The sequence below is a fragment of the Podarcis vaucheri genome, assembly GCF_965113315.1.
Source record: "Podarcis vaucheri genome assembly, chromosome: 9".
Lineage (NCBI taxonomy): Eukaryota > Metazoa > Chordata > Lepidosauria > Squamata > Lacertidae > Podarcis > Podarcis vaucheri.
The window spans coordinates 75578269-75589773 of NC_138767.1; the positions used below are offsets into that span (position 1 = coordinate 75578269).

The following is an 11505-nucleotide window of genomic DNA, read 5'->3' on the forward strand; positions in this document are numbered from 1 at the left end:
AGGACTAGACACCATACAGATGTGGAGTGAACATCTGTATTATCCCATGGTCTTGGTGAAGGACAGCTTCCATGGGCAGAGTGGTCAAGGTGAAGGACAGCTCCCCTTCTCACCTGAGAGGGGGGAATTGTTATGAGGTGGTAAATAGTTACTGGTTACTGGAAATTCCCACAACACTCATGTGCAAGGAAGCCTGGTGGGAAAGTTTCTTGACTTTGGCCAGCTTTGCATGTCATTCTGAGCCATTGTTAGTATTAAATCATGGTTTCCTCACAAACTTGCATCCTCCTGGTTTATTTCTGCTTACATCATAGTCACGATTTAGAGAATACAACACCTTGCTTGCGCCATGTGCGCACTATGCAGGGACTGGGGTGGGTGAGGAGGTGGCACATTTATTATTAAACCATAGTATTCACATCCATAAGCTGAAAGTCTGCCATAATTACATGACCCATGTTTCCTGGTTGCATCCATCTCTGACTCTGTGATAACTGTGGCATCAAAGTCGAAACTGATGTGAGCTTTTTTCCTTTTTTTACATTCTAATTGGTCCCCACCCTTGTGTAAATCAAGAGCAGCATGAAGGCCATGTCAGCTACAGAATTTTTTTGGTTCCTCCCCAGATCACTTGCCTGCAACTGAGTACAGAACGCCACATCTAGCGTATTTCCTGCTGCATATGTTGAGCCCAATGTGATTTGAGGCAGATCTATGGTTGTCACAGTGACCAAGAAATTCAGAGCTGCTCCAACCAACAAGTGGCCTTGGCATGTATGTTGAACCAAAGCATTGGGGTTGTCAACACCACTTCCAAGACTGCTTCTGACAGCTTGGTGGCAAACCAACATAATCTTAGTTCTGTGTTAAGCTAATGCCAGCTGAAGACACTCAAAACTGGTATCCAATTTTGTGCCGTTCAGAGATTGTTAGACTGTGACTACCATCAGTGCCAGCCAGCCTGAGCAGTGGTCAGGAATATTGGTAGCTCAACAACTTCTGAAGGGCACCACATTGGCAGACGGTTTGACAGCAGTATAGCACCTCTGCCTCCTTGCCCCCCAGCTGAGACTATTGCTGCACTCTGTACCCTGGAAATCACACCTGGAAGAGATTTAGAACTCCCCTTCCTTCCATCTACCGGTAGGTTTCTATTACAGTGGTACCTCGGGTTACATATGCTTCAGGTTACATATGCTTCAGGTTACAGACTCCACTAACCCAGAAATAGTGCTTCAGGTTAAGAACTTTGCTTCAGGATGAGAACAGAAATCGTGCATCAGCGGCGCAGCAGCAGGAGGAGGCCCCATTAGCTAAAGTGGTGCTTCAGGTTAAGTACGGACTTCCGGAACGAATTAAGTACTTAACCTGAGGTACCACTGTATACAAGCCAGGTCAGCATCCTTAATTCCTTGACCATACTTCTGGCTACTTCTGTGTAATCTGACAAGACCTGACATGGAAGGCAACTGGCGAATAGAAAAAGTCATCTGTTAAAGATCCAATGTGATGTGTGCATGTTAGACAGAAATATTTCTTTTAGTTACACAGCTGCTGTGCTGTGCTGGAGCAGCAAGATTTGTCTTGTTTCCTTCCTGAATGTTCACAGGCTATTTGGCATTCCCTTGAGCTATAAATTACAGCCATAAGCTTGAACCAAAGGAGCTTGTTTAAAAGTAGGCTGGAGTAGGAAAACGACACACACACCCTTGAAAAAGAAGAGAGACTTATTTCTATGTCAGCCCATTAAAGCAGCCCAATTCATCTTTCTCTTGCATGGAGAACTAAGTTTCTCTAAGGATCTCACTCTGTGCTTCGCCATGAAGACGGCCACAATATTTTTTGTAATTTTTATCAGTTTCATGGGAGGCTTAGGGAAAAATCCAAGGCCAAAGAAAAGGAGCAACGGTGACGAAATAAATTTTTATACTAAAGTGAAAGATGCCTGCACGATGAATATGAGTGGAAATGGCGAAGTGAAACTCAGAATAGAATGCAGGAGTCAAGGCAAAATTTACTGGTGTGAATATACTGGGAATCCATCGCTTTGTCGTTCTTTTAATAACAACCAAAGGATTTATTGGAATCAGATTGCCATGGACCGAAGGAAGCAGACCAACGCCTGCCAGCCCAATGCGGTTCTGAAGCCTTCCATGTGCCAGAGGGCTCCTCCTGAGGCTCACATGAAGCAAGTGGCTTCCAGCATAAAGCCAAACTCACAGGCAGATGCTGTCAATCAAGCAAAGGCAGTCCCGAACCCCGCAACTTCTCCAAAGCAAGTTAAAAAAAGCCAAGCAGGGAAAGCCTTGCTTAAAAAAACAGGGAGACCCAAACCATCTCCTTTGCCTCCTACAAAAGCAACCCAAGAAGGTCAGATGTCTGGAAACGATTCTGAAGCGATGAAGTTAGCGCGGAAGCATTGCTGGGAGTCCCTGCATGGCATCTGTTCCTACATCATCAGCATCTTTAGCGGCTGAGGAGGAAAAGGTAATTTTGTCTCTGTCATACTAAGATGTGGTTCTGAATTTCTAAGCTGGATCTAGAACTACAGCTTGAACCCAGGAACGTGTCTTAACCCAAAAGAAAGGAAACGACAAGACTGGTTTATTGTGATAAGTTAAGAGTATGGGGGGGGATGTATTAGCAAAATCCCACTAAATTAAGTGCTTCTATATCCAAATGGGATATAGAGTTTAATGGGTTTATAATGAGTTTAATAGTGTGTTTAATGGGAACTATTTAAGCATGTGCACTTAATTCTCCATTTGAAATCAAGGTGACAAAGATTGGTTTATCTTTAGCTGGATAAAGTTGTTTAGTTATGAACCAGGTTATTTAGTGATGAACCATAGCTATTTAGTGATAAAACGAGCCCTTTCCAGTGAGATATATTTTCAGTTAATAGTTTTGAGGTGTGCCGAAAGTTCTACCCAAGTTATTTCTACTCAAGTTATACATACGACCTTATTAACTGGTATTACTCTAATGCTTTTCTTATAGGACATTTCCTGCTAAAGAGCTATTCCACCAGAATACTTTGAGCTCTGTTCCCCAAAAATATAGTATTTTAACTATATTTGTTGGCTCGTAAGTTTGTTTTGTTAGGTCATTCAGCCAAAGCAGCAGTGGCGTAGCGTGGGGGGTGCCAGGGGTGCCGGCCGCACCGGGTGCAACATCTGGGGGGGCGCGAGTCCAGAGGGAAGGGACAAGTTCCTTCCTCCGCCGGGCTCCCCACCGTCACCGCCAGCCTTGCGCCCTAGCGCGCGCGCGCCCCCTGCCGCCGCTGCGGCTGCGCTCCACTCACTGCTCGCAGGAGGAGCAGCCGCTGCAGCAGCGCCGATGCCGCCACCGACGCCTGGCCGGGCACGGGCAGCCTCCGCACCCCGCCGCCGCCGCCACCCCCTCGGCCCAGCCACAGCCGGCTGGGAGGGAGGAGAGCTCCGAGGGGCCTCGCTGCGCCCTGCGCTCCCCGAAACCCCCGAGAGGAAGCCGGTGGGCGGGCGAGGGTCTCCCGGCAGAAGGGGGCGCCGCTGGCTCCGGCTCTCAGTGCAAGTCTCAGCCGTGGGGGGGGGGCAAGGACGGAGCATGGCTGGAAGCCCCCTGACCCGGCCGGGAGGAGGAGAGGCGCTCGCCAAGCCCGGATCTGGAGCTCCACCTACAGCCCAAGGAGAGGAGGGGGCGGGGAGGCGCCCGAGGGGAGGGGCCTCGGCCGGCGGGGGCTCCGCAAATAATAAATTTAATAAATTCCTGCTGAGCCTTGGGGGGGGTCCTTGGCTCCTTCGCTCGCCCCCAGCCCCAGTGGCGTAGCGTGGGGGGTGCAGGGGGGCCGGGCGCAACATCTGGGGGGCGCACTCGCACTCGAGTGCTAAAATCCACAGGTTAGGGGGCGCAAATTACTTGCCTTGCCCCAGGTGCTGACAACCCACGCTACGCCACTGCAAAGCAGTCAAGCCAATCGTGCCTAACAGGAGAACAGGCAAAAGTTCTGTCTTTCAGTGTTTTCAGTTTTATGAAAACTGTTTCCATTTTGGTGTCAAACTGTATTAAGGAACGGGGGGGGGGGGGGAGAGAATGAAAGAGAGAGTTTCTCTCTGGCAATGGTAATTTATTGTTAAACTATAGGTTGAAAGGCAGGTTGTTGATTTCCAAATGTATTCTTAACTTGTCAATCAGCAAAGCAGATCATTAAACATCTAAAATGTATAGTCCTAATTTTATGGCTTGAAGTTAAATAGAAGAAGTATGCATTTTAATGTGTTAAATGAATATAAAAGAACATTGTACAGAAAACTATGCTGCCAGTGGTGTTCACTAGTTTGACTGGAAAAATGTAGGTTCTCATCTAAGTCTGACCGTGGACTTGGTTGGTAGTTCTTAGCCAGAAATCACCCTCAGCATCCATGCTATGGTTGAAGTAAGAGCCATTTCCTTCAGAAGGGGGAGGCACATGACCTCTATACCGGTAGCCTGAAAGTGATTGTCCAAGAAAAAACCCCTCTGCTACATGTATGCTTAGGAACCTTCTTTGCAGGTCTATTCTGGATAAATATGTGAGTCTTAAAAAGCCTTAAATAGCACTTCCCTAGAATATATGATAGGGACACAGGTGGCGCTGTGGGTTAAACCACAGAGCCTAGGACTTGCCGATCAGAAGGTTGGTGGCTCGAATCCCCACGACAGGGTGAGCTCCCGTTGCTCAGTCCCTGCTCCTGCCAACCTAGCAGTTCGAAAGCACATCAAAGTGCAAGTAGATAAATAGGTACCGCTCCGGCGGGAAGGTAAACAGCATTTCCCTCTGCTGCTCTGGCTCGCCAGAAGTGGCTTAGTCATGCTGGCCACATGACCCAGAAGCTTTACGCCGGCTCCCTCAGCCAATAAAGCGAGATGAGCGCCGCAACCCCAGAGTTGGTCACGACTGGACCTAATGGTCAGGGATGAATGCTGAAACTTTTCGATCTAGAACCCAAAACATTGTGCTTGCTGGTAAAGGCTGAAAATGGAATGATGGTACCCAATAGTCAACATTCAGGACATAAGTGTCAGGGACCCCAGAGTAGAGCAAACAAAATCCCTCATTGGAAGAGATGTTTGACAGTGGAATAGACTCCCTCTGGAAGTTATGGACTATCCTTCCTTGGAAAATTTTAAGCAGCGGTTAGATGGCCATGTGTCAAGGATGTTTTAGTTGAGATTCCTGCATTGCAGGGGTTGGACTAAATGACCCCCAGGGTCCCTTCCAACGCTACGATTCTATGAATTATGCGGCTCCTTGGAATTGTGCATGCATGAATGAGTGTGTTTATCGATTTCTGGTAGCTTCCAGAAACCTGGGTTTATGCTTACAGAATGCAAGCTGAATTTACTAGCAGATGCATGTGAAGTCAATCTGCTGCCAAAATCTTGGTACAACTTACGATAAAATATTTGTGGCACATGAAGTACAATGCAATATTTAAATTCTATGTATTTTTATAGAAAAGAAAGATCCAGTGTCTGCTTTTAAGGAGACAGCTTTCTAAACTATTTATTTCTTCTTGTTTTGCAGGGCAAAAGCCTTACAGTTGCTGAGCTCCTGACAGCATTGCTTTTTTCAGCTGGGTTTATATAAACAGCATTACATTTTTGCAGCTGTTCTTTTCCCCACCTATATCTCGATGAGTATTTTAAACTATAGCCCCAAAGATCTCCAGGAGGAGATAGCTATGAGTCAGTATAGCAGATGCCAATTTAATGACACAGTGCACTAAACTGTACTATGTTGAGCACACTAATGGCTCGCTGAACACCAAGCTATAAATATTGTTCCAGTTTGTACAACTAATTAAAAAAAATCCATGTGTGTTTACTGAAATTGCATAATATGTGCTAAGAAAGTCAATTTCCATTTAGACAAGTCTGTTAATTGAAGTAGCAAGAGGGTGGGAGGCAATAAGGAAGCGAGAAGTGAGCTACAAAAACATTTTTCGCTCCATAAGACGCACCTAGTTTTTAGAGGAGGAAAACAAGAAAAAAAAATTCTGATGAAACAGTGGATGTATGATTTTTGTGGTTCATGCTGTGGCCACAGACATATGATTTGACGGTGAATTTGGGGTAGCCCAATGCAAAAATCCTGAGGATCCACGTGGATCCATGCTTTGTAACCACGTTTTTGCGCCATTGCGGCCCCACACAAAAGTGGGTGCGTGATTTTTTGGGTGCAGGCTGTAGCCATGGACATGCTATGTGATCTGATGGTGAATTTGGGGTGACGCAATGCAAGACTCCTGAGGATCCATGGGCTTTTACCTCTCCCCTCCCAGGCAGCCTCTGGTAGGTCCCTTATCTTTCTCCTGATCCCACCGATCAGCTTCTACCTTTCAACACTCCCTTCCCTCTTGTTTGCCTTAGTGTCTTTTGGAGCAGTTTTTTTGTTCCTCCTTTTCTTCTAATTTCTCTCCTCGTTGATTTAGTCTTCCTGTCTCCCCTCCTTGCATGTTTGCTGTCTTTACCTCCCCCCTCCCAGGCAGCCTCCTTTATTGCTAGCGTCCCTTATCTCGCTTCCAATCGCTTCCGATCAGCGGCTTTGTTTCAACACCCCCTTCCCTCTTTCAAAACAAAACCAAAAAAAGCATGATCTGCTTTTCGCCCCTGGGCAATTCGACTACAGGGACCACACATTTGCTCCATAAGACGCACAGACATTTCCCCTTACTTTTTAGGAAGAAAAAAGTGTGTCTTATGGAGCAAAAAAATACGGTAATTTGAGGTGCACTTGTAAGCATGTTGATAAAGCTATTGCTGATGCACATTCTGTCCTTACCCCCAATATATCAATGTGGATGACATTTGGATTCTATTGAAGGCAGTAGTTTTTGCCCCAGACCCCTAAGAACCTCTTCATAGGGTGAAACTGAGCAGCTTATTCCTATGACCAGAAGCAGTGGCAGACCTTAGGGACTCAAATTTCAGGGGTTGCCCAATTTTAGCATTGCCCAGAGGCTTTGCGCCCAGCATGACGGAGCCAATCACACTTCTCTAAATCCAGCTCTGCCAAAGGCAAAGTTCTAGACCCTGCAGGAAGGAACCCACCACTGTGACTCCTCCTCCTGCCATAGAATTGCCAAAAAAGTGAATGTCGGGGTTTAGGGTGTTTTTGTTTTTTTAAGCAGGTTGCCCTCATCATTTCCTTTGGACATCACAGAGCTTTCTTTCGCCAGCTAGAAAGAACAGTGGCTGCTCTAGACACTTCTATAGGAGAAAAGGTGCAAAAAAAGAGAGAGCTTTGGTCATAGATGGCTGAATTAAGGTGAATTAAGCCCTTGGGCCAAAAATGGATAGCCGCATGCTGCAAACAATGAGGAAGAGGCTTTGTGTTCATCGAAGGGCAATTTATCACTCTAGAGCAGGGCTGCCAACTTTGAGGAATGAACAAAATGGTTTATTCAAGCACTAAACAACCTTTGGTAAGTATTCTGGGTGGGGTTAAGGTAATGGTGTATAACATTAATAATAATAATAATTTTTTATTTATATCCCACCCTCCCCAGCCGAAGCTGGGCTCAAAGCGGCTAACAACAGTAAAATAATACAACCTTCTAAAATCATTTCATTATAAAATCAGTTCAAATCAAATTAATAGCAACCATTGGGCTAGAGTTCTGTGCAGACTGCCAGAGGAGGGGGTCAGGCTGTGCCCTGGCCAAAGGCCTGGTGGAACAGCTCTGTCTTGCAGGCCCTGCGGAAAGATGTCAAGTCCTGCAGGACCCTAGTCTCTTGTGACAGAATGTTCCACCATATCGGGGTCACGGCCAAAAAAGCCCTGGCTCTGGTTGAGGCCAGCCTAACCTCCCTGTGGCCCGGGACATCCAAGATGTTTTTGTTTGAAAACCGTAAGACCCTCCGTGGGACATGTCAGTATCTCAGCTCACAGTCAGAGGTAACTGGCCTCCCCCGGGCAAACTGAGTGAGATACTTGTTGACCTTCCGTCTGCGTCTCCTGGCAGGCTAGGTCGTAAATCGTCGATTCTCCTCGTTAGACATGAGAAGAACACACCCTCTGCTTCTCTCTCCCTGCTCCCCCCCCCCCCGGAGGGGAAATGAGACAGACAGGAGTCTATTTACATGGCTTTTATTCCTGTCATTCAGCAGTACATAGAAACGTGACTGCACCTTCCAGACTCCAACAGAAGAGTCACAACTCCTCCCCTGTGCTTCCAGCACAGGTCAGATGACACTCTGAGCTAACATCCGGTGCTCAGTACAGAGAATAGACTCCCCCTTTTTCCCAACAGTACAGTTAGAGACAACAACATCCTGTTTTGCTTTCCAGCCACTTGCAGCTGGCTTTTGCATTGCTGCTTTTATCCAACAGGACATACCAGGAGAGGTGGTCCCGTAGGTACGAGGGTCCTAGGCCGTATAGGGCTTTGAAGGTTAAAACCAGCACCTTAAACCTGATCCTGTACTCCACCGGGAGCCAGTGCCGCTGGTATAGCACTGGGTGAATGTGATCCCATAGCAAGGACCCGTAAGGACTCTTCTGCACCCGCATTCTGCACCCGCTGGAGTTTCTGGGTCAGCTTCAGGGGCAGCCCCAAATAGAGTGAGTTACAATAATCCAGTCTGGAGGTGACTGTCGCGTGGATCACAGTGGCTAGGTCAGGGCGAGAGAGGTAAGGAGCCAACTGCTTAGCTTGGCGGAGATGAAACCCCCGCCCCCATGCTTCAGAAGACAAGGAAAAGAAAAGGGACATATTTTTCCTGTCTCATTCTCCTGAACTGAGTAGACCATCCCACTACACATAGCAAGGTTGGGGAACTTGTGGTCCTCCAGACTTTGTTGGGCTCCAACTCCCACCAGCACCAGGTGAGCCATAGGTGAGCGGGTTGCAGTCCAGCAACATCTGGATGGTCACAGTTTTCCCATCCCTGATACAGAGCATCAAAACAACAAAATACTTCTGTTTGGAAGAGAGAGAGAGAAAATATAGGGAAAAGACAAGAGAGAGCAGTACTTAAAGAGTCTGCTCCAGACTGTTTGAGGCCATGAACAGGAGCCCTTTTCATAACCCATGTGTCTTAGAGGGTGGGGGATACATTGGAACATTTTGATGCGAGTCCAGTGAACGCAGGTGACACTGAGTACCTATTCATCATCATCATCATCATAGACTTTATTGCGCTAACCATAGGCCATGGCATCATTCAGAAAAATAAAAGGAAAAACATCAATAACATAAGAATCATTAGGCACCACACATACAATATAAACCACTGTCACAACTACTAAGATTGTTTGTTGCATAAAATAGAATAGCAGAAGATTCTCTAGTAAAATGTGCCAAATTAAATATCCGAATCCTCTTTGCAGTTGACCGCTATTTTATCTAGTTCTTTCCTCCTGATCTTCTTAGCTGCCAACGCATAGAGTGCTACTTTATAAGTTACAAAGTCATCAGTATCACTCAGCAGCCATTCCACCCTTTCCACCCTATTCAAGTGAGTTCCATTCAGAAACAGGGGTTTTATGAATCGGTCTCTTGGGTCTATATGTAACGGGCACTGCAATAAATAGTGGCACAGGTCCTCCACACAGGGTTGCCCACACAGACAAAGTCTCTCTTCGTAATGTACTTTTCTGTAGCGTCCATCCAACACCGCCGAGGGCATCTATTGGAATCGTAATTCTTTCAAAGCGATTCTAAGGACAGCAAGTGGGAGCTTTGACAGGTAACAGGCCCGGGCATGCTCCATTTTAATAAGTGGAAACCATGGTGAACTCTTGGTAGAAGCTATCATGGTTAGATCCCTAAAGAGACAATGTCTTAAGTGCCATCTTCATAGTCACCTGAAAATCTTGTAATTGGTATTAGGACAAGAGGCACTGGATACTGTCCTTTCAACATTTGGTCTGTTTCTGTTGTGTGTGTGACAGAGCGGGGAATCTCTCCTCCGAAAGAAATTGAAGTCTTTTCACATAATTTAAGCACAGGTAATCAATTCTAGCCTGTATTGTTGTCACGTCAGCTTCAACATGGAGAAGAGCAGCTGGAGTCCCGTTGGGGAGCGAGAGCACTTTCCTGAGGAATTTGTTCTGCACTATCTCTAAGGCTTTGTTGGCATTTGGGTTCTTACCCCACATCGCTACTGCCTGAAGCATCTGGGAGACCACTTTAGTGGCAAAGATTTTCAATAGCTGACCACCCGCCATAAAGGTTCCAATAGCTGACCATCCACCATAAAATAGAATTTCATTAACGCCCCACAAGCTTTCTGCGCTTTGAATTTTGCAGCCTCAATGTGACCTATCCATTTGAAAGCAATACAAGGCCACCCAAAAACCAGGGAGTGGTTTCCCCATACTTGGTTGCAGGCAGAGGTGACACACCCTAGACATGGAGAAGTTTATATGGAGAAGCTTACATGGTACACAATCAACATCTTGAAGGTCCTAGGACTTAGAGATTGTTGATGGCTGCTGAATCAGTGGGGGGAGGGGGAAGGGACTGAATAATAACCAAGGAGTTGAGCAGAGTCCATCAGGGGTGCCAATTTAAATAAAATATATGGGGGGCAGGTAAGCCCCACCCTGCATAATTGATCACATGACATGGTCACACACACCTTTTGAATGGCAATGCCCATCAACTGGGAAGGCTGGCCCCCTCAAATATTTTATTGGGAAGGCTGAAGACCCCTTGGTCCCTATGGAGCCATCAGTTATGTGCAATTCAGACATGGAATGTCAGGAGCACAGAAGAAAATGGAAGGGGGGAGTAGAGCAGGAATTGGTCTGCTGAAACCCCTACATTGGGTTCAATTTCTCTAAAAATAAGTCCAGAAAGAACATCCACCATAGGGACAGCCTTACAGCCATTCTTGGATGATCAGCCTTGTAAAATGGTTGCACCAAGGTTCATCTAAAGCAGGCATCCCCAAACTTGGCCCTCCAGCTGTTCTGGGACTACAATTCCCATCGTCCCTGACCACTGGTCCTGTTAGCTAGGGATGATGGGAGTTGTAGTCCCAAAACAGCTGGAGGGCCAAGTCTGGGGGTGCCTGATCTAAAGGTTTGTCAGCCTGGGAAGGTAGCCCATCCAGGAGAAGGAAAACTATCTTAAATCTCTGCTACCTTATGGGATATCTTCTGGGGAAGAAAAAACTAAGGAGTAAACTGTACACAAATCTAGAGTAGGGACCCTAAGATGGTTGGATGGCGCCTTGTATGCATCCTTCCAGCAACTCCTGCAGCAGGTATGAAATGTATGGCTCTGCTTCCCTTTGGACCACATCAATGAGGCTAATCAGGGGGATCATCTTATGATCTGGGCAGCTCACGACCTTCATACACTCTGCCCAGGCTTGCACCCCGAAGAGGTCACTTCAGTGCTGCTGGCGCAGTGGTTTGACTTCACCTTCAGAGGTGCACTCCATTGTCTCACAAGACAGATAGATGCCAACAACAACAACATCTAAAGCAGCAGATCGAAGCAGTCTTGGAAGTTTGTGGGTAGAGTGGTCACT

At 46.7% G+C, this 11505-nt stretch overlaps 1 protein-coding gene across 1 annotated transcript; it reads left to right on the forward strand.

The window, feature by feature from the left end:
• Positions 1-1702: 1702 nt before the first annotated feature.
• Positions 1703-5807, forward strand: FGFBP2 (fibroblast growth factor binding protein 2). The gene is made up of 2 exons (XM_082237491.1): positions 1703-2487; positions 5546-5807. The coding sequence occupies exon 1, from the start codon at positions 1821-1823 to the stop codon at positions 2475-2477; it is 657 nt and encodes a 218-aa protein (XP_082093617.1). The 5' UTR covers positions 1703-1820; the 3' UTR covers positions 2478-2487; positions 5546-5807.
• The last annotated feature ends 5698 nt before the right edge of the window (positions 5808-11505 follow it).